Source organism: Eumetopias jubatus, unplaced genomic scaffold (genome assembly GCF_037043125.1).
Source record: "Eumetopias jubatus isolate StellerSeaLion01/CBP00866 unplaced genomic scaffold, mEumJub1_p1.0 scaffold_8, whole genome shotgun sequence".
NCBI lineage: Eukaryota > Metazoa > Chordata > Mammalia > Carnivora > Otariidae > Eumetopias > Eumetopias jubatus.
Window position 1 is genome coordinate 136450185 of NW_028274814.1, and position 18695 is coordinate 136468879.

The 18695-nt window shown below is 61.2% G+C and overlaps 1 protein-coding gene across 1 annotated transcript; it reads right to left on the bottom strand.

Annotated features, from left to right (window-relative positions):
* Nucleotides 1–531: 531 nt before the first annotated feature.
* Nucleotides 532–18175, bottom strand: TTLL12 (tubulin tyrosine ligase like 12). Its single transcript, XM_028115401.2, has 14 exons — nt 17941–18175; nt 14023–14195; nt 11921–12119; nt 10998–11157; nt 10778–10911; nt 8377–8453; nt 7001–7117; nt 6714–6908; nt 6246–6357; nt 5292–5443; nt 4807–4888; nt 2959–3027; nt 2233–2371; nt 532–1895 (listed from the first exon to the last, which is right to left on the bottom strand). The coding sequence occupies exons 1-14, from the start codon at nt 18115–18117 to the stop codon at nt 1744–1746; spliced, it is 1938 nt and encodes a 645-aa protein (XP_027971202.1). The 5' UTR covers nt 18118–18175; the 3' UTR covers nt 532–1743.
* Between the last annotated feature and the right edge of the window lie 520 nt (nt 18176–18695).

Sequence of the window (18695 nt, forward strand, 5' to 3'; positions counted from 1 at the left end):
CCAGTGCAGGGGAATCCCACTTTGCGGGAGGAAACTTCTGCGGTCTGAGTGTTTCCCTAAATCCCTATGTTGAATCCCACCCCCAGTGTGACGGTCCTAGGAGGTGGGGACCTCGGGAGGTGATCAGGCATGAGGGTGGTGCCCTCATGAATGGGGTCAGTGTGGGGTACAGGAGACCCCACAAAGCTCCCTTGCCCCTTCCCACATGAGGACACAGGGAGAGGGTGGCCATCTGTGAACCAGGAAGAGGGTCCTTAAAGATACCAAATCTGCCACCCCCTGATCCCGGGTCGCCCCAGCCTCCTAACCGTGAGGCAGGAACTCCTGTCGCGTAAGCCCCCCAGTTGTATTCTGTTACTGTGGTCCTGACGGACCCAGACGGGCACCTGGCAGCCGAACCACCGTCTTCTTCCGTTTCTCCAAGGGGACGTCTTGGTATTTTGGTTTTCTTCAACAATCAAACAGGAAGACAGCTGACACATGGCGCAGGCCGGTGGTTCCGGGGCCTCCACACAGAGAGGGAAGCCGAAGTCACGAAGGTGTACTTTATTGCGGTACAGATCGCGTCGAGGAGCGGACAGGACGCCGGCGGCTCCCCAGGGAGCAAACCAGAGACAAGGCACCCTGCTCTCTACCCCTCAGCTTGGCTGCAGGGAAGGGGCACCTCCCCAGCCGATAGGCGGAGGTTCTGGGCGACAGAGAAGATGGACAGACACATGGATGGGAGGCACGGTCAAGTCCGGTTTTGCTTCTTGGCTTCAAAATGAAATCAAGCTCCCCCCCACCCCACCCCGGGCGGCAAACTCGCCCACCAGCCTGTCAGCTGGGCTTGGGGGCACTGCGGCTACACGAGACACACCGGCATGTGACTCCAAATTTCAGAAAGTTATGGAAATAATAAGAATTTTTATATTTTCCTCCCATCAATGAAAAACTAACAAAAATCCAACATTTTGACTCTAGACTCTGGGGGAAGGTAGCATCTGACAGTAACGTCAAGTTCTCCCTAGAAGCGTCTTCCTCAGCTGCCTGCTGCCTCCGCCACCCCACTTGTCCCCGAGGCCCCAGCCGACGGCAGACGAGGGAAAAAGCTCTGTCGGGGCCGCAGACAGGAGGATGGCCTGCTTCTGCCAAACGGAAAGGCAACAGCAGCCAAAGGCCGCGGCCTTCCTGACTGGGAACTTCACAGGAAGCTTGCTGGTGAAGGCTTTGGTCGAGATTGGGTAACAAGAAGGCTGGGTCTGGGAAGCAGGCTCCCAGGGGTTCTGGGAGGCAAGGGTGCAGGGTGGGACCCTGACACCCCGCCACGGGGCAGACTCGACGCATGGGCAGACACTCTGGAGAAGCAGTCCGCCTGGCCCCGGTTCACGTGTGGGGCCCACAGGTGTTGCTGGGGAATCCTGCTTGTGGGGAGACCTCATCGTGCTCCCCAGAACCCGCAACTGCTAACACCCTGGGAAACACAGCAGCCCAGGAACCGGGCTCTCTGGAAAAGCCCTCGGCTGAGCACAGGTGGTGGTGAAGGGAGTGCGGACAGGGGCCTGGCACTCAGCCCTGGGGACACCGTGACTGGCCCTGCTCCTGACCTCGGGGGGAAGAGGACCCTGAGCCCCCGGAGGTGGCGCGGGGATGACAGCTCGAAGGCGAGGCTGTGCCTGGGGGAGGAGGGGAGCAGGCTCTGCAGAAGCAGCTCCGCGAGCTGAGGCTGGAACGGGCTGGCACGCACCACGGAGCCACGAGCACCTAGACCAGGCGGGTGACATGGCAGTGGCCGGGCTCGTCCAGGTACAGGGTGCTGAAGATGTCATTGAAGAAGCTCGGGTGGTACCTGCAGGCCCGCTCACAGTCCGGGTTGAAGTTCACCTCCAGGATCTGTGGCTGCATCATTCGCTTCCCTGATTGACGGCACAAGAGCACAGGGCATCTCACTCCCGGGTGACTGGCCAGGGCACGAGGTCCCTGGTCCCTTCCCTCCCGAGCTCCCTCCTGCCGCCGCTGCAGCCCGCTGCCCTTCCTGCTGGCTCCGCCCTGAAGGCCGCTGCCCCTAATGGCGTGCCTCCCACACCAGGGCTCGCGGTGAATCTGAGGCAAAGGACCATCTCAGCAGCACTTAGGGCAAGGAACTGGAGATGCCCTCTCTGTCCCCTGGAGGCAGGGGAGGGCTGGATGATGGGCTTTGGGTAAGTGGAGCGGGGTGTGGTCTGGATTATGGGGCAGGGGGAGCCCCCTCACCATCTGGACAGTTGTCCCACTTGAGCATGAGGTCGATGGCATACACAGCCCGGGACGAGGGATAGTCGCAGAGGCCCAGGGGCGGTGGCTTGGCACACGCCACTTGGAACAGCTCCGTGAAGGCCTGGAAGATCTCGGCCTGGGGAAGGGGCAGGCAGGGTTGGGCGCTGCACGGCTCTGAGGCTGGGACCAGCCCCCAGAGCAGCTTCTTCCACGGCCTCACCACCTCTCCGTGAGTGGAACCCCCCCCGCCCCGGCCCACGAGCCGTCCTCCTGCGGTCTCCGTGTCTCCACCCCCGGCCCTCGCCGTCTCCTCTGACACCGGCCCCTGGCTCCTGGCGTCTGACTAGTGCTGAGCTGCCTGGCTCCTGCCTTGGGGCCCCCAGCTCCCCGCTCTGCACCAAGGTGCCCAGAGCAGCAGCGGAAGCACTCTAGGATGCGGAGGCCAGCCTGGGTCTCCAGCTGTGCCCCTGCTGTCCCCTCAGGTCTGCAATTTGTGGGGCAGGTAGGGCCTACTGCCATCTGGCTGTCCGCACAGTGCTCCAAGCGCCCTCCAGAACACCCCATGAGGCCCAGAGGGGGAGGAGGGCTGCGGCACAAGCCGTCTCCTTCACCGGCCTCGGTGGGAGGAGCGAGACCGTCCCAAGGAGGCCAAGACCCCCCCCACCCCACCCCGGGCCCAACGCCAGCCCACGAGGGAAGCCCCGGCCTCTGCCCAGGACTCACCTGGACGTTCTTCCAAGGAAATTCTGGGTACTGCTTCTCAAACTCAGGGATGAACTCATTATAGTGCACCTGCCACAGACACATGGCCCGTCACGCTCTGCCCGGGGGCCTCCTTGGGGCAGGGAGCGGGGAAGCCTGCCCTGCCTTCACGTGGAGGCTCCGGCACTCACCGGGGCCACGTGTCGGTACCCTCAGCCTATCCAGCACCCCCGCCCCTGGGCACGAATGAGAGGCAGGGGATGGAGTCTGAGCTCTGGCTCTTACTCTGTGACTCAGGACAAGCAGATTTACTTGTCAGAGCTTCAGTGTGCTCATCTGTGAAATGGGACAATGCTCCCCGCCTGGCACTTATTTACGGGGCTACTCCGAGGCCGGGACAGTGTGCTGGAGACAGAGCCCGGACCCAGGCCTGAGCTCAACGCTCAGCACCGGCTCCAAGTGCCTGAGGACCGCAAGATCTCCTCGGGCCAAGACTGCGCCTAAAACACACGTGCGCAAGCCGGCAGTAAGCTCAGGTTTCTTCCTGAAAGGCCGAGCCAGGATGGGCTCCCCACGGAGGCCTCATGCTCACATCCTGCTGGCGATGCGTCCCCACACACAGGAGCTTACGGGGAAATGCGACCCTTGGGGTGCCACACTCACAATATAGGGGGAAGGCATTCAGTTCTCTCAGAAACAACTTCCAACCGTGTCCCAGGGCCCCACTGATGGCTCAGGGTCCTAGGGACCGGCCTCCAACGTGGCCCAGGACAAGCAGCAACACCCAGGCTGGGCGTGCATGTGGGTGCGGCCACTCTGATGGCTCAGTCCACCCTCGAGGACTGCTGAGACACGGGCACAGCAAGGTAGTCCCAGGAGTGGTCAATGCAGCTCGTTTACTAACGGTGAGCACCCGAAGTGACCTAAATGTCTACAAACAGGTGAATGACAACAACATCCCAGGACAAAGACGCCCCCAGCCACATTTAGCAATAAGGACCAATCTATATACGTGATGCTCAGCAAAAAAGAAAGCCATAGAAGGATTTGCTCACCTGGATAGCAATCACACAAAAACATGTATTTAACCTACCTACCTACCTACCTATCTATAAAACCATCATCTGAATAGCTTTGGGATCAAAAGAATCAAGCCAAAAAGAGTCAAAACATGTCTGGAAAGGATAATTACCACATTCAGAAGAGCACCCACCTTGCGGGAGGCAGGGGAGAGAAGGCCACCTGCAGGCCTTGGGGTGAGCAGGGTGGGTGAGGGGGTGAGCGGCTGTGCCCTACTTCCCACTGGCCTGAACCAGCCACCAACCAGCCAGCAGGTCAGGGGGGGACTTTTGGGACGACGCACGAGGCAGCCTCTCCCTCCTCTCCTCCTCCCTCCGCCCAGAGCAGGCTCTGCCCCTGCCCGGGCTAGGCCCACCTGTCGCAGGTGCATTGCTGCCAGCTGGGGTTCGAGGCCCTCAGCTCGGAAGGAGCTTTGCCCTGATGTCCCTTTGCCCAAGGTGCCCAGACTGCAGGGGGGAGCACGGATCCAGGATCCGGCAGGGTCATGGGCCAGCAGCGGCAGCCTGTGCCTCCCACCCCCACCTGCCCTTGTGCTCGGGGGGTGCTGGGCGGAAGGTGGTCTGTGCCTCCAGCGGACACCTGCCCGGCCCCGACTTCCTGCAGGACCTGGGGAGGCCTCGAGCACCTCAGACAGAGCAGGGCGTGTACCTCTCTGAGCTGCGGGGGCTGCCGCTTTGAGATTAACACAGGTACCAGAAGGCAGCTCCTCTGACGGTCTACACAGCCTGCCCAGAAGACAAGCCGATGGGTGTGGGGTCTGGGTCTGTAACTGCCTCCAAGTGAACCTACCTGCTTCAGCACCACTTCCGGGTCATAGTTCATGACGGTGAAATGTTTCTCATAGTCGTCCAAGTCATTGAGTGCGAAGGGCCTGCAGGAGGAGTGCCAGACACAGGAGAGTCCTGAGCATGGCTGCGTCCCAGCAGGGACGGTGCTCCGAGAGACCCTGCCGGACGCCAGTGCCCCCATCGGAGAGGGTGGCCCCGCGGCCCCTCAGAGCTTAGCTCTGGGAAGACACCTGAACAGCCCATCAACGTCATCACGATCCACAACTGCTGGTGCCCATTTGACAGTGACAAGCGCTGCTCACGCCCCCACCCATGGCTGATGCCGGCTGGGTACGAGTTCCCGCCAGGGGCCAGATCCGGGCTCAGCGGGACCACCTGCTGGGTGCATGGTGGAGAAGGAGCTCCAGGATGGGCTTTCTGACCCCAAGATAAAGAGGGACCCCATCACTCCCCCCCCACCCCCCACCTAGCCAGCCTCCCAGTTACCGGTTGGAGAAGCGCAGCCAGAACACGTCATATACGAATAGCCTCAGGGGCTTCACCGACCGCAGAAGCACAACATAGCGGACGTCGAACTTGACCGGCCCCACGTCTTCTCGAAGGAACAAGACAGGATTTTCAATGTATTTGGACACGACCTGGAGGGGACACAGATGCAGGGTTGCAGGCAGCCCTCCCCTTGCCGTGGCTCGGGGGCACCCTAACCTCACCCCATCTGCATCCGTCCTCCCTGGTGACAGGCTCACAGCTGTGGGACAACCAAACACAGTCACCACATCCCGGAGAAACAGGCACGCTCCTGCCCTGGCCCCAGGAGCCCAGAGCCCTGTACTTGGCTCCTTCCTTGTTCTCTTCAAACCCTGTCTAGGCTATGGCAAGTTCTGTATCTTCACCTTCACTTTAGCGGAAGAAAAAGACCCCACCAGGTTTTAGGTTTTGACAACTCCACGCCAGTTCTCAGCCGTAATCCCATCAACCCTTCCCCCGCTGCCTGGAATCCGCTCGGCAGTCATCCCGCTGGCACCCTTTCCTTGACCTCTGCCCAGGTGCCGTGTGTCTTACGATACCCCATCCCCCAACACCACCCGACGTGCCCCGTGTCACTACAGCACCGTCTAGGGGCTCCCGGGCCTGGCCTCCTCCCTCCTGCCGGGCCGTCACGCGTGGCGGAGCGGGTGGGGTCCCTGAGGTCAGACACACCTGGCACAGCGCTCCCAGGACGAGGGCCCCCCCCTCCCCTGGACAGTTACACAGCCCTCCCCTGCTGGCCAGGACACTGGAAGGAGTCAGGGTCAGGGCTTCAGAGACACCCGTGAGCCGAGTGACCCTGCTCACTGCCCACACCAGGACCCACCCCCACGGGGCCTGACAGACACCCGAGTCCCCTTTTGCCCCCCAGTCTCATCGAACAGCCTGTGTGCCCAGAGCCACGAGGCCCACCTTGGGGGTGCTCTCGCGGTGCCGGATGATGCTGTGGAGGCTCCTGGTGATGTGGGTGTCCAGGCTGCGGGCCAGGTTCCAGGGTTTGCAGATCCAGTGGTTGTCCTGGCCCCTGAGAGCACATGAGGTTGGCTAGGCTATGCCCTGCGCCCACCTTCCCGGGACCACGGCAGTCTTAGAAGAGGGGCACCCAACCTCTCCCAGGGAGTAGTGGGAGGTGTCGCAGAGGGAATGTTAGGGGCTGGACCTTGCGGAACAAGGAAGAGCTTGCTTGAGCCCAGACATGGAGACGCCCATGGTGGTCCCGGCAGTGCCCTGTGCTCACGGCTCGTAGCACCGCGGCCGGCACAAGTTAGTGCAAAGCCGAGGAGCGGGCCAGGTGGGGCAGGGCGGGCTGTGGGAGGGTGACAGGTGTACGAGTCCCACCTCGCAGGGCTCCATGGTGAGGGGGGAGAGGGGGGCCCTTACCGCCTCTCCCGCTGCTGGAAGTAGCTAACAAACTGGGGTAACTCGGTGCGGAGATTGAAGGTGCGGGGCAGCCAGGCCGGGCCCTCGGGGCCCCCCGCCCGGCGTGCGATGGAGGCCAGGCAGTCCTTCACCGTCAGCAGGTTCTCGCAGGGGAACTGGTTCAGCAGCACGTCGGGCCTCTCCTGGCTGAGCCTCCTGTGGGGCCGAGGCAAGTGCACATGGCTCAGGGGTGGCGAGGGGCTCTGGGGCCAGTCCCTGGACCCCCGGCCCGGTAGGGGGGTACTCACCTGTAGTCCTTGAAGTGGGAGAAGTTGTAGAGAATGTCAGCATCCGCCTCGTTCTGGGTGAAGGTGAAGCGTGGGTGCGTGAGGTGGCTGAACACCAGCTGAATGTCTGTGTAGACCCTACAGGAAGAAGTCGGGCTGAGCTGGAACCCCACCCGTGCTCGCCACACCCCTGGGACTCGGGGGCTCCCCATCCTGGGCTGATGTGAAAAAGGATGAGGCCAGGTAGAAACTCCATTCTGCAGTCCTAGGCTCAGGCCGAGGCTGGACGGCCAGGGTCAACCTCACCCTCTCTGCCTGCCTGCTGAGTGTGAGGCAACTAGGATTCTTCTGACCCCAGGGCCCCCACCTCTAAGATGGGATCACAGCCCTACTCACACTTGTCATTGGGGTGACACGGATAGCCTGAGTGTTTCACAGATGCAGGCCTGTCTCCCACATGGAAACAGGGACTGATAGAACCAGCCTCTCGTAGACACGCTAAGAACTCTGCCCTCAGAGAAGGCAGCTGGTGTCCAGGTGCCTGCAGGGGAGCGTGTGGCCAAGATGAGTGCCCTGGACGTGGCCTCGTTCCACACCCGTGCTCACTGCTGCCTGCCCTGCCTGGCCCTCGCTGGCCCCGGGGCAGAGGTGAGGACAGAGCCCGGGAGCCCATCTGCTGGGGGTGGCCGAGGCAGAAGAAGGTAGGAGGGTGGCCCAGCCTGGGACAGTGGTCCAGGGGAGGAGATGAAGTCGACTGCCAGGGGCAGGACTGTGAGCAGGAGGCCAAGACTGAGTGGGCCGCCGTGGGGCCTCTGACCCTGAGGAAGGACGGACTCTGGGCAGTGGGCCTGGGCACCAGGGAGGGCCCCTGGGCTGGAGGGCCGGCCCAGGCTTGGGTAGCCACAGAGAAGGACTCCCATGGAGGCAAAAACCAGGCTGGGACCCGCCTCTGAGCCTGCTCTGCACCCAGTGGGCACAGCACCGCACGCCCACCTCCTCACCTGCACAACGGGCGTCTGGTTCCACCCGGCATCCAACCTGCCTGGCCTTAGCTCACCCGCCAGCCCCCGGCTGCAGACGCCTGGGAATGGCCCCTCCTGGCAGCCCAGCCACCTCCGTTAGGCGCCCTGCGCATTCACGGTCAGCCCAGGCTCCCTGACCTCAGGAGCAGGCCTGGCTATGTTTTCACCCCAGGACCAGAGGAACCCCCCCCCGCCCCGCCCTGACAGCATTCTCTCTGTAATCCTAAGACTCTGCCCCTGGCTTCTGTCACCGCCATGCCATCGGGCAACGGCAGGCTTACGGAGCGCCTCCCTGTGCTGGGCACTGTTCTCGGAGCCGTGGGAATTTGGGGGGAGCAAGGAGGCTCATCATGAGCTGAGAAGGGGGCTACGCACTTGAAGATGTGGTCACAGGGATACGCCACCGGACTGATGGCAAGCGGCAGCTTCTCCTTGTTTTCCTCCAAAATGGCCTAGAAGGAAAGCACTGCAGGTAGAAACAGAGCTTCAAGACAGGGAGCAAGGGAACACCCACCTCCCCAGTCCTGGCGCATCCGGGGGCACCCCCAGACCCCAGGTACAGCCTTCTGACAGTCACAGCAGTGGCCGGAGCCCTCGGACTACCCCGCCCCAGGATGCTGGGGCTCAAGGCCCGTCAAATGCTGAGCGACCCGTTTGTGTCAAAAGGAAAATGTAAACAGTGTTCTAAATCTCAACACTCTCTCCAAATCACAGGCAGCTGAGGAGGTGTCAAGCCTGTCCCGGGAGGGGGCTGGCGGGTCCTAGCGGAGCCCTGAAGTGCTGTTCCAAGCGTAAGCCGTGTGGTGGTTTAAAACACACCAACAAACACTGTGACACTCCCTTCGAAAGGCATCTCCCCTTGGGTGTAGGCTGGACCGAAGGAGCTGCTTCTAAGGCACAGACACAGGGGAACCCGCTACTTCAGGGAAGGCCCTGCGGCTTTCTCCGTGCTTTCTCTCAGCTCACAGGCTCTAAGAGAAGTCTGCAGCCCTGCGGAAAGGCCACGTGGGTTAGAACTGAGGCCTCCTGCCGACATAGCCGGTGCCACCTTGCCAGGCATGTGAGCGTGCCAGGCGGAAGCCGATCCTCAACCCCAGCAAGCCTCAGATGATGTGGTCCGGCTGACAGCCTGGCTACGCTTCGAGAGGGGCTCCGAGTCCAAAGCACCCCTATCTCCTGTTCCACAGCAAGTGGGTGAGATGATAAATGTTTGCTGTGTTAGGCTGCTGCCTTGGAGTCATTTCTTATCCCGTGATCGCTAACTCATACCGGCGACCCCCAGACCCAGAGCACGGGCCCAAGCTGGGCGGGTCAGATGGGGAAAAGCAACCAGGATGCTACGGATAACTAGATTTGGCCTCAACTCCTCTCTCTGGACAGCAGAGACGTCCCGAGGAAAACAACAACAACTAACTTGAATTCCTGAGTGTAAATTCAGCTCAGCTGTCCCAGCTCAGGCCCTCCCTGCCCTGTCTGCTAGAACCACCTCAAGATCAGGAACCCTTTGCCCCTAAGCTATTCTTAACCCTGACTCCTTTGCAGTCACCCATTTACTAAGCAACTACTAGGTGCAACTACTCTACAAGGCTCTGAAACATGCCTCGGACTCAAGACGAGTGATGAGTCTCCTGCATGGATAGTTCAACCGCCACTGGCTTAGATGGAATTCACGGGAAAGGGGCCAGGAGGACCCACCACTATGGCCCAGCCTCTCCCAAACCACAGCACTCAGAGAAACAGCTAACACCCCATGGTGCTTCCCATTCTCACTTGAGCTAACTTGTCCACTCCTTTCCACAGCCCTCCGAGGCACTCAGTGAATGTCTGATGTGCCCATGTGGGCAGGGAAATTTTGACACGGAGGGGTAAAGCTTGTAGCCTCCACCCACAGGCTGTCAGGCCCCCTAGTGTTGCACCCCAGCTCGCCTACCAGCTGTGTGACCTTTGGCAAGTTACTTAACCTTCTGTGGTTTCCTCATCCTCAGTAAAATGAAGACAGAAATAGGACCTGAAGTCCTTTTGTTATAAAGGACTACCGTCAAGCATGCCCATAGGTGCTAACCACAGGCCTCACTCATGGCCTGGTTCCAAACCGGGACCAGCCATTGGGAAGCAGAAGCAGGAGATCAGAGGCAGAGGAGGGAGGAGGGGGGCCCAGGAGTGTTCCCTGTTCAGCCCTGCCTGGTCTGGCAGTGACTATGTTCCCAGAAGCTCTACCATCTCCCTGGCCCGGGGCCTCCCAAACCCTGGCTCCCTAATTTGCCCCCAAGAGGCTGCCACAGATGCAAGTGCCTTTGTTGGGCCAGAACAGCAACACTAATGATGACGTGACTTGCTGAGGGCCTACTGTGTGCTGCAGAATGCACCGGGTGATGCTTGAATAGTGTCTTCACATCCCCGGTGAGGAGGAACAGTACTGAGTTGGGGTTCACTACCAAGCCTCATGGCCCACACTGTGCCCCTCAGTCTTGGCAAAGAGTCCCCCAAAACGAGGAAGCGCAGCACTGACCACCAGGAACCCCAGCTCCAACCCTCCGACAGCATGGTTCCCAGCCTCAGGCCCGGGGGTCCAGGCTCGGCGCGGGCAACCGAGCCGGGCGGCCACCAGCAGCTCCTGCTCACTCCCTGAGCTCTGAGCCCCTTGTCTCTCAGATGCTCCCAAACTCTTTGCTCCCTCCTACAGTAGCCAGTTGGCATTCAGTAACATGTGGTGACTGAAGAACGTTCCAGAAGCCACCAGGCCAAAAGGCCCCAAGTCGGAGGCAGACGGTCACACCTGATAGTGCTCATCTGGCGGCTCGGGCGTGGAGGAGCTGACGTCCAGCAGGTCGGCAGGGACCCAGGGCAGCAGCATGCACTTCCGGATCAGAGGGTCAGCCTCTCCGTAGGCAAAGTCCCGGGTCACCTCCTCTGCATCAAGACATGTGGCCCATCAGGGGGCAGCAGGAAAGCAGGGCCTGGGCCCATCCTTCAGGGTGGGTGGTCGTGGCACTTACCGCCCGTGTCCAGGTCCCGCAGGGGCCACAGCAGCGTGTAGGCCACCTGCTGGGGCATGTAGAAGAAGGGTGCAGTGGCAAAGCTAGGTGTGTCCGAGTGCTGGATGCGCGAGCCGAACTCGTCCATGATGTACCACACCGGCACTTTCTCCTCGGCCGTCTGTAGGCAGAGCACCCACAGCAACCCGGTTCCACCAGTCCATCTGCCTGCCCCTTTTGTCATGCACCCTCCCATCCATCCATGCACCCAAATGATGCCCCATCTACACCCAACTCCCAGAGCCTGGAGTGTCTACCACACACATCCCAGTACGCTTAACCTGGGGTCCCTGGGACCATCCTGGGCAGACCAGGACACAGACCAGCAGACTGCAGTGTCACTGCTTGTGTGGGACAGGTGCATGGACTAAAGCCCTCAGTCTAGCAGCTACGTGGATGTGTCTGGCAGGGGAGGGCGAGGGGGGCTCCCTGGAGGAGGTGACATCTAAGCTGAGACCATGAGAAACAACTTTGGTCTTCTCCCACACTAAAAGCGGTGAGGGGCTGGAGCATGAGGGTGGGTCTGGGGAGGCTGACAGGAAGGATGGCGATGGACACCGAGGACTTGTTCCAAAGGGACACAACTCTTCGGAGGCCAGTGAAGAACCAGAGGCCTTTTGGGGGATGACAGAACATGAAGGCACCAGGAAATAGGCAGCCAGTCATGGGGTCCACGTCTAGGGGTCTGAGAGAGGGTCGTGTCCTGTGAGCTCAAAGGCCCCCAGACACCCGAGTGCCTGGCATCGGCTGGCCCGAGGCAGAGTAACAGGCCCATCATGGAGCCACAGGGAATGAGGGGGGGCCCCAGGAGAGACGTCTGCTCACTTCTGGGGGGGAAGGCCCCTGGGGCTGGGTCTTGGCTCCCCCAGGCTGCCCCCGCTCACCCCGTGGGCCAGCTGGTAGGTCTGGTTGAACCGCCACATCTCCTCCAGCACCAGGTCCTCGGCCTCGGCGCTGGGCAGCTCACCGTGGAACTCGATGCCCATCAGGTTGGCCATGCGGTGCAACAGCCCGGGCACCTGCTGTAGCTGCTGGCGCGCGCGCTCCACGCGGCACGTCCAGGCGTGGTCGATGAGGAAGATGCTGCCGGCACAGGCCCAGAGCGGGTGTGAGGGGCCCTCAGGGGGCTCTGCCCCAGGAGATGCGGGGGGTGGGGGGAGAGGGGGCCTGCAGCTACAGCCTGGGGGGCCTCCTCTCTTCCAGTTTCTGCAAAAACCAACGGGGTCCCTACCTCCTGTCAGGGGGCCGGTATGAGCATCAGAGAAGACAAAACATACAATATGCTGACTGTACACACCAAGTCCTTGTGTTCTTGTTTATAATTATCATCCATCACTGTCACAGTAAGTGCTTTCAACTGCATTTGGACCTGCTGGGCCAGCCCACGCTCCCACCCTGCTACTGCAGGCCCGGCAGGCGCTCGGCAAAAGCAAAAGTTAAGACAGCGGGAAGCCAGCAGCAGGGAGAAGCGCAAGGAGCTGGCACTGGGGGCTCACTCACGCAGGCCTGGGGCTCCGGGGCACTTCCTGGGACACAGCAAGGCCTCTTTGTGGGAGAGGCTGCAACTCCCTGAACATTTGGACCCCTGCAGCCCACGTGCCCAGTCCCTCTGGAAGAGGCCGGGGGTGGGACCGCCGCAGAGGGCCAGGCAGGCATCTGCCCTCCCGCCCCCCAGGGCAGAGCTGCTGGGACACCTTCCAGAGCCCTTCTGGAACTGGAGGCTCTGGACATCCAGGGGTGTGGTTCGCCTGCTGGGCAAAGCGGCCATCACCTCCGTTCCCCTGGGCATCAGCAAATGCTCCAGTTCCTGGGCTGGGTGGCGAAGTCAGCAGCGTTTACTCCACTGTGCTTCTAGTGCTGTACGTTTGCATACTCAAAACAAATGCAGATTTATTCCTGCCCTCGTGCTTAGAGGTTATGACCACGGGATGCCGGATGCGGAGCTTCAAGGTGGGGACACTTGGGCATGACCCTGGACAAATGCTCACGGAGGGTGCTGTACATAGGTGTGGAGAGGGGATGAAGTTGGGGTCTGGCAATCAGGGGAGACTCAAAGCTCTACAGGGAGAAAGGCCCGGGAGGAAATGAAACCAATGCCCAGGGCTCCAAACACAGGACTCCACCCGCGTCCCTTCCTGTGCCTGCCTGGTGGAGGGCTACGTGCTGAAGGCTGCAGAGGGGCAGTGAGCTCCTTGAGGTGGCTGCTGGGCCCACGGCCCCAGAGCAGGTGCACCGAGCTGATGGTGCAAGGTGAGCCTGCAAGTTTTGGAGTCAGAGAGCATGTGGGTGGAGGCGGCTGGCTGGCTACCTGTGTGGCCACTCCCATCCCCTCACAGGGTGCTCTGCACAAGAGGAGGCCAGCCAGTTTCCTCCTCAAGGGTCCCACAAAGTTTGGTAGACGGGCCTGCAGCTCCTCTTGGCCCCTACGAGGCAGGAATCCCAGGGTCCAGTCTTAGCTCTGCCCCGTCTACCCTGTGGCCCTGGTGTCCTCCCCTGAGGAATTAAGCAGACCACACTGCTCACAGGCCAGGCATAAAGCCCTGGGAGAACCGGTCATAGTTTTCAGAGACTGGGATTCAGTAGGACCGGGGGCAAGTCCTCAGGATAGCCCGGGCTCACTGACGCTCCACACCCAGGCTCTCAGCTAGCTGTGTGACCCTGGGCAGGTCCTTCCTGTCTCATCGGCGAAGTCGGAACGCATCACCCCTCTGCTGTGGGGAGGCTGCTCTCAGGTCTGTCTGAAACATGACTCACACGGGAGCGTCATCGGTATCGGGGACAACCCGACTGTGGGGCCCAGCTGGAACCTCTGGTGGCCACGAGCACCTCTCACAAGGGGCTAAGGGACCAGTGCTTGGGACACAGCAAACACGAGGGCCTGCCACGGCTGCTTCTCCCCAGAAGGGCCATCCCTGGCGAAATCTAACAGGGAGCCCACCCTGACGACCACGGTACGGACCACGGGTGTCGGGCCTGCAGCTCCTACCTGTTGGGGTCGGCCGCCTGGAGCCCGTTCTCGCTGGTCACGATGACCTTGTAGCAGAGCTCGCCGCCGGGGTTGGGCTGCTTCTTCCTCGCTTCCCGGGCCTCCTCGCCCTCACTCTCCTCCTCCACTTCCTGCACTTGCATTATCCCGAACATCTCCCCAGCATCGAACACCTGGGGCCACAGCAGGGGTGTTGGCAGGCTCCCGGGGGGGGGGGGGGGGGCCTGAACTCCAGCCCCATGGAGTGCCACACCCTGGCCTCGAGGGCCAATGAAACCCCTCAGGGGAGGCAGGACCTATTTAGGACCCAACTACCCATCTTACAGGTGGGGAAACTGAGGCTCCTAGAGATCAGCCAGAACTGCAACCTAACCACGGTCACCAGCTATTGTCCGAAGTCCAGCAGCCCAGGGGGCCTGCGCTTAGAAAGTGGGGCTGCAGGCATGTGGTAGAGTCCAATCTAACCTAACTCTGGTCAGGTCAGAGGTGAATCTGAAGGTTGGGGTCAACTCCAATTTCACCAAACAGCCAATCCTACACCAGGGCAGAAGCTGAGGCGCCCCAGAAAGAAGGCAGGCGGCCAAAAGCCTCCCACAGCTGCCACGCCAGCCAGGGCAAGAAGCGGTTCGGGCCTGCACAATGTGTGCTCTGTGGCTGGTCTCCTGAAGTGCTGGGTCAGAAAGATAAGGGCAGGGGCGCCTGGGTGGCTCAGTCGTTAAGTGTCTGCCTTCGGCTCAGGTCATGATCCCAGGGTCCTGGGATCGAGCCCCGCATCGGGCTCCCTGCTCGGCGGGAAGCCTGCTTCTCCCTCTCCCACTCCCCCTGCTTTTGTTCCTGCTCTCACTGTCTCTGTCAAATAAATAAACAAAATCTTTAAAAAAAAAAAAAAGATAAGGGCACTGGTCCTTGAGTTTCCTTGCCAACCACACGCAGCTGGTGAAGACGAGCCAGCACGCCCCCCTCATGCACCACGTGTCTGCCACCAGTTGGCAGGGGGCTTTAGGGCAGATGCTGGAGCCAGGCTGTCACTGGTCACTGAACCATGCCGTGCCTCAGTTTCCCCATCCCTACAATGGGAACAGCAGAACCGACCTCAGAGGGTTGTGGGAAGGATGAAATGATTAACAGACATCAAAAGCTTGGAAGAACCTAAGCTTGGCAAATGCCGTGTAAGCACCTGCCAGCACCATTAAGCTTCTGAGACTAGCCTCTCCCGGGGTGAAGAAGGCATCCTCCACCTTCCAGGAGAGCGGAGTGTAAATCAATAAAACAGCGAACAGAAAGTCCCTGGCACGAGCAGGGACAAAAGCCAGTTCCCCAAAACCCACTTCTCAGGACCCCAACAGAGATGCAAACCAGCCCCCTATTCAGGCACATGCAGCTTTTCTGTGCCAGGCAGGAGGGCTCTCTGGGGTGTGAGGGCAAACCCCTCATTATCTTGCCTAGGGAGCAGGCAGCCAAGCGGCACAGTGGAGTAAGGTGGGGCCACGTGGGAGGCCCAGGTCAATGGCGCTGGGGCCTGATGCGAGGTGAGCGTTGAAGCGGGAGAAGATCTGAACACGTGGCTGGGGGCGGCAGTACAAGGACCCCAGGTAGGAGCACAGAAGCTGTGGGTAGGGAAGGCTGTGGAACAGGTGGCGCATGCCAGGGTCCTTGGAAGACAAGGGGAAGCCGCCTCTAGCCGGATTCCCTAAGCAGTCAGAGCTGGGGTGGGAGGGTGTTGGGGTGCTACCTCCCCGCCAGGACAGAGCCGCTCAGAGGACTGGAATTCCCACCCTGAGTTTCAACCCAGAACCCAAATCCCCAAATCATATGGAGGGAAGCGGCACAGTGGGGTAGCCTAAGGCCTGGGAATAGAAGGCCTGCCTTCCCCCAGCTATGAAATGAGGGTGACCACAATCCCTTCATGGAGGGATGGGAAAAGCCCCTAAGGAGGTAACGAAGGGAAGTGGTTTTACAGCTGGGAAGTTCCTGCCAGCAGGGAGAGGTGGAATTTATTTGAAAACACTCCCCATCCTTTCCAACGAAACTGATTTGAGGCAAGGCACCAGGGTCATTGGCCTTGCAGGGAGTTGGAGGGGCCCCATTCCTGTTGGCAGGTGCCCTCCCCTACACCTGGGCCTAGAGCAGCAGTGGCAGGTTTCACTGGGAACAATGGATGTAGGTTTTGGGTCTAGTAAAGTGATGACTCACAGCTCTGCCCATAACCCCTGACGGCAAGAGAAGCTCATGGAAAAATACTGGCGGCCCCGATAGAGCTACAGAAGCCAAGGCAGAGGGGACGCTACGTTCTGGTGACTGCCCACCATGTGCCGGCCCTGGCTGATGTCATCTCAGGCTTCCCCACCCAATCCCCACTAAGACGGTGGGAGCTGGGGCCCTGTTCCACCGTCGGGCTTTCCAGACGGGAGACTTCAGCTCAGACGGACCAGTGTTGCCCGAATGACGGTTTCCTGCCTACAGAGGCTGGCTGGGCTAGGGCCAGGGTGTTCCCACATCATGAGCCTTTCACCCAGAACGAGGACCCTCTTATCCTAACAAACTGGGGGAGGGGGTTCCCCAGCACATGCCTGGGACCAGAGCCAAGGGCTCAGGAAACACTGGTGGAATGGAGGGCAAGTCATAAGGGGAAGGAAATTCACAAGAGGTAGGGATGTAGTGAGTGTCACAGATGTGTCTTTTTTTATGGTAACTACGTGTCTGGAGCAGGAGGGTATCTGGTGAACCCCGATTTAACACAGAAAACCTGGCTGAGAAGGTGGGGTCTGTGGAGCAGCTAGGCTTGGGTGACTACCTCTTCCTGGCTCTGGGGCTCCACTCCATTACCTGCCCTGGTCTGTCTTGGCCCTGGGGGCAGCTCCCCACCCAAGAAGAGCCTTTTTCCAACTAAGAAGTCCCCTCTATCTGGCTTGTGAATGTGCTCTGGCTTCAGCACCTGGGCAAACGACCCAAAACCAGGGCCCAGTCATCAGTGAGCACCTGTGGAGAGCCCCACCAGCTAGAGAAGGCTGGTGGGCAGAAGGGAGCCGTCCCCACAAAAGGGCAGAGAATCTAGAAGCATGTAAACCTTGTCTTTAGATCTTTTCCATCTCCCACAACCTCTTTTCTTTGACCTGCAAAATGAGGGTGACCAGGGCTCAAAATCAAATGTTGACACAAGAAAGAATTCTATGACTCGAACAGCTAAAGCCACACAAACTCCTGGGACATCTACTCTCCCTGGAGGAGGCAGTGGCTGAGAGCAAGGGACAGGTTCCCAAGTCTGACAGACTTTGGGAGACTCACTTGCTCTTCCTGTGACTCAGTTTTTTCAACCGCATAATGGGGATGAGAAACCTGTGGGGCTCAGATGTGTGGAGAATTCAGTACAGGTCCCGACACACAACAGGAGGCGCGCACACAGCCCCGGCCCAGCCCCAGGCGCTGGTAGAATCGGGGCCACAGGTACTGGGCTCTTGCTGCCACTCTTAGGCCCCGAACTCTAGAAGCTCCTAAACCGCCAAGGAGACGACGTCTAAGTAGGTCATCATGGCCTTCGTGCTCTTCATCAGCCATCCTCTGTCCGTTTCTCCCGCCGCGCCCCAACACGGACACACCCCCAGCGCATCTCCCCCAGGCCTGCCCGCCTGGGCAGAGGCTTCTCCCGCCCCGGAACGCGCTTTCTCTACTTCTCCCCCAGACACACTCCCAACCCCGTGAGCCTGCGTCCTCTTGGGGGCCGCCAGCCTCCCCCACAGCGCATCTGGCCCGTCTTCCCCGCGACGCACCCCAGCGGCTCTCGGCCAGGGGCCCGCCCGCAGCCACACCCTTCCTGGTAGAAGGGTCCAGCGCCGTCCGCGCCCCAACTTTCCCGGCCCCGCTCTGCACCCCGGTCCTCCCGGCCGGCGCCTTGCCTTCCCGCGTCGCCCTAGCCCGCACCTCGTGCTCCAGCTTGTGCAGGAGGCGGCCCCAGTACCGCTCGGGGACCCCGGACGCGCGCAGCGCCAAGCCGTGCAGCGCCGCGAACTCTGCCCGGGCCCGCGCGTCCTCCTCCGGAGTCAGGCCCGGGTCGCGGCGCTCGGCAGGCGGGCTCTCCGACCCCGCGTCGGCGTCCATGGCGCCCACACCAGCGCCAGCGCCGAGTCCCACTCCGCCGCCGCCGCCCGCGGGCCCGGCCTTCACGGCTCGGCCCGCCCGCGCCCGCGCCCGCCCCGCCCTCCTCCCGAGCTCCCCGCGGCTCCCGCCCACCGTTCGCCCGCCCCGCGCCGTAACGCGCGAGCCGCCGGGGGCCTAGCTCCGAGAGCCGGACCGGAGCCCGGAGGCCCGGGCGGCCGAGGGACGCGTGCGCGAGTGCGTGAACGCGCGGGCGTGCGCGGGGGTGCGCGGGCGTGCGGCGCGTCGGGGGCTTGGCGCTGCTGGCGTGTGCGCACGCGCGCTGGGTGGGGGCGGTGTTTTCTCTCGCGCGCCGCGGCTTCCCCGGGGGATGCCGGGAGCGAGGCTGTGCAGCGTCCACGCGGTCGGAAGCGGAAGGTACTCCACACACTGTGAACCTGAGGCCAAGAGACAGCGTTGTTCCCGCCATGGACTCACGTTTGACCCCTTGCAGACCCCGGGGATGGGAGGGGATCTCTCATTCTTTTGAACGATTCACCAGATTTAGGTGCTGCAGAGTAGTGGCCCTTGTCAATTTCTGT

Coding starts and splice junctions, on each gene's coding strand:
- TTLL12 (XM_028115401.2), bottom strand. CDS start 18,117: ATGGACGCCGACGCGGGGTCGGAGAGCCCGCCTGCCGAGCGCCGCGAC. Junction 7,118..8,376: donor CCCTGTGACCACATCTTCAA/GTGCGTAGCCCC, acceptor TTCTTCCTGTAG/GGTCTACACAGACATTCAGC. Junction 5,444..6,245: donor ACCGCGAGAGCACCCCCAAG/GTGGGCCTCGTG, acceptor TGTCCCCTCCAG/GTCGTGTCCAAATACATTGA.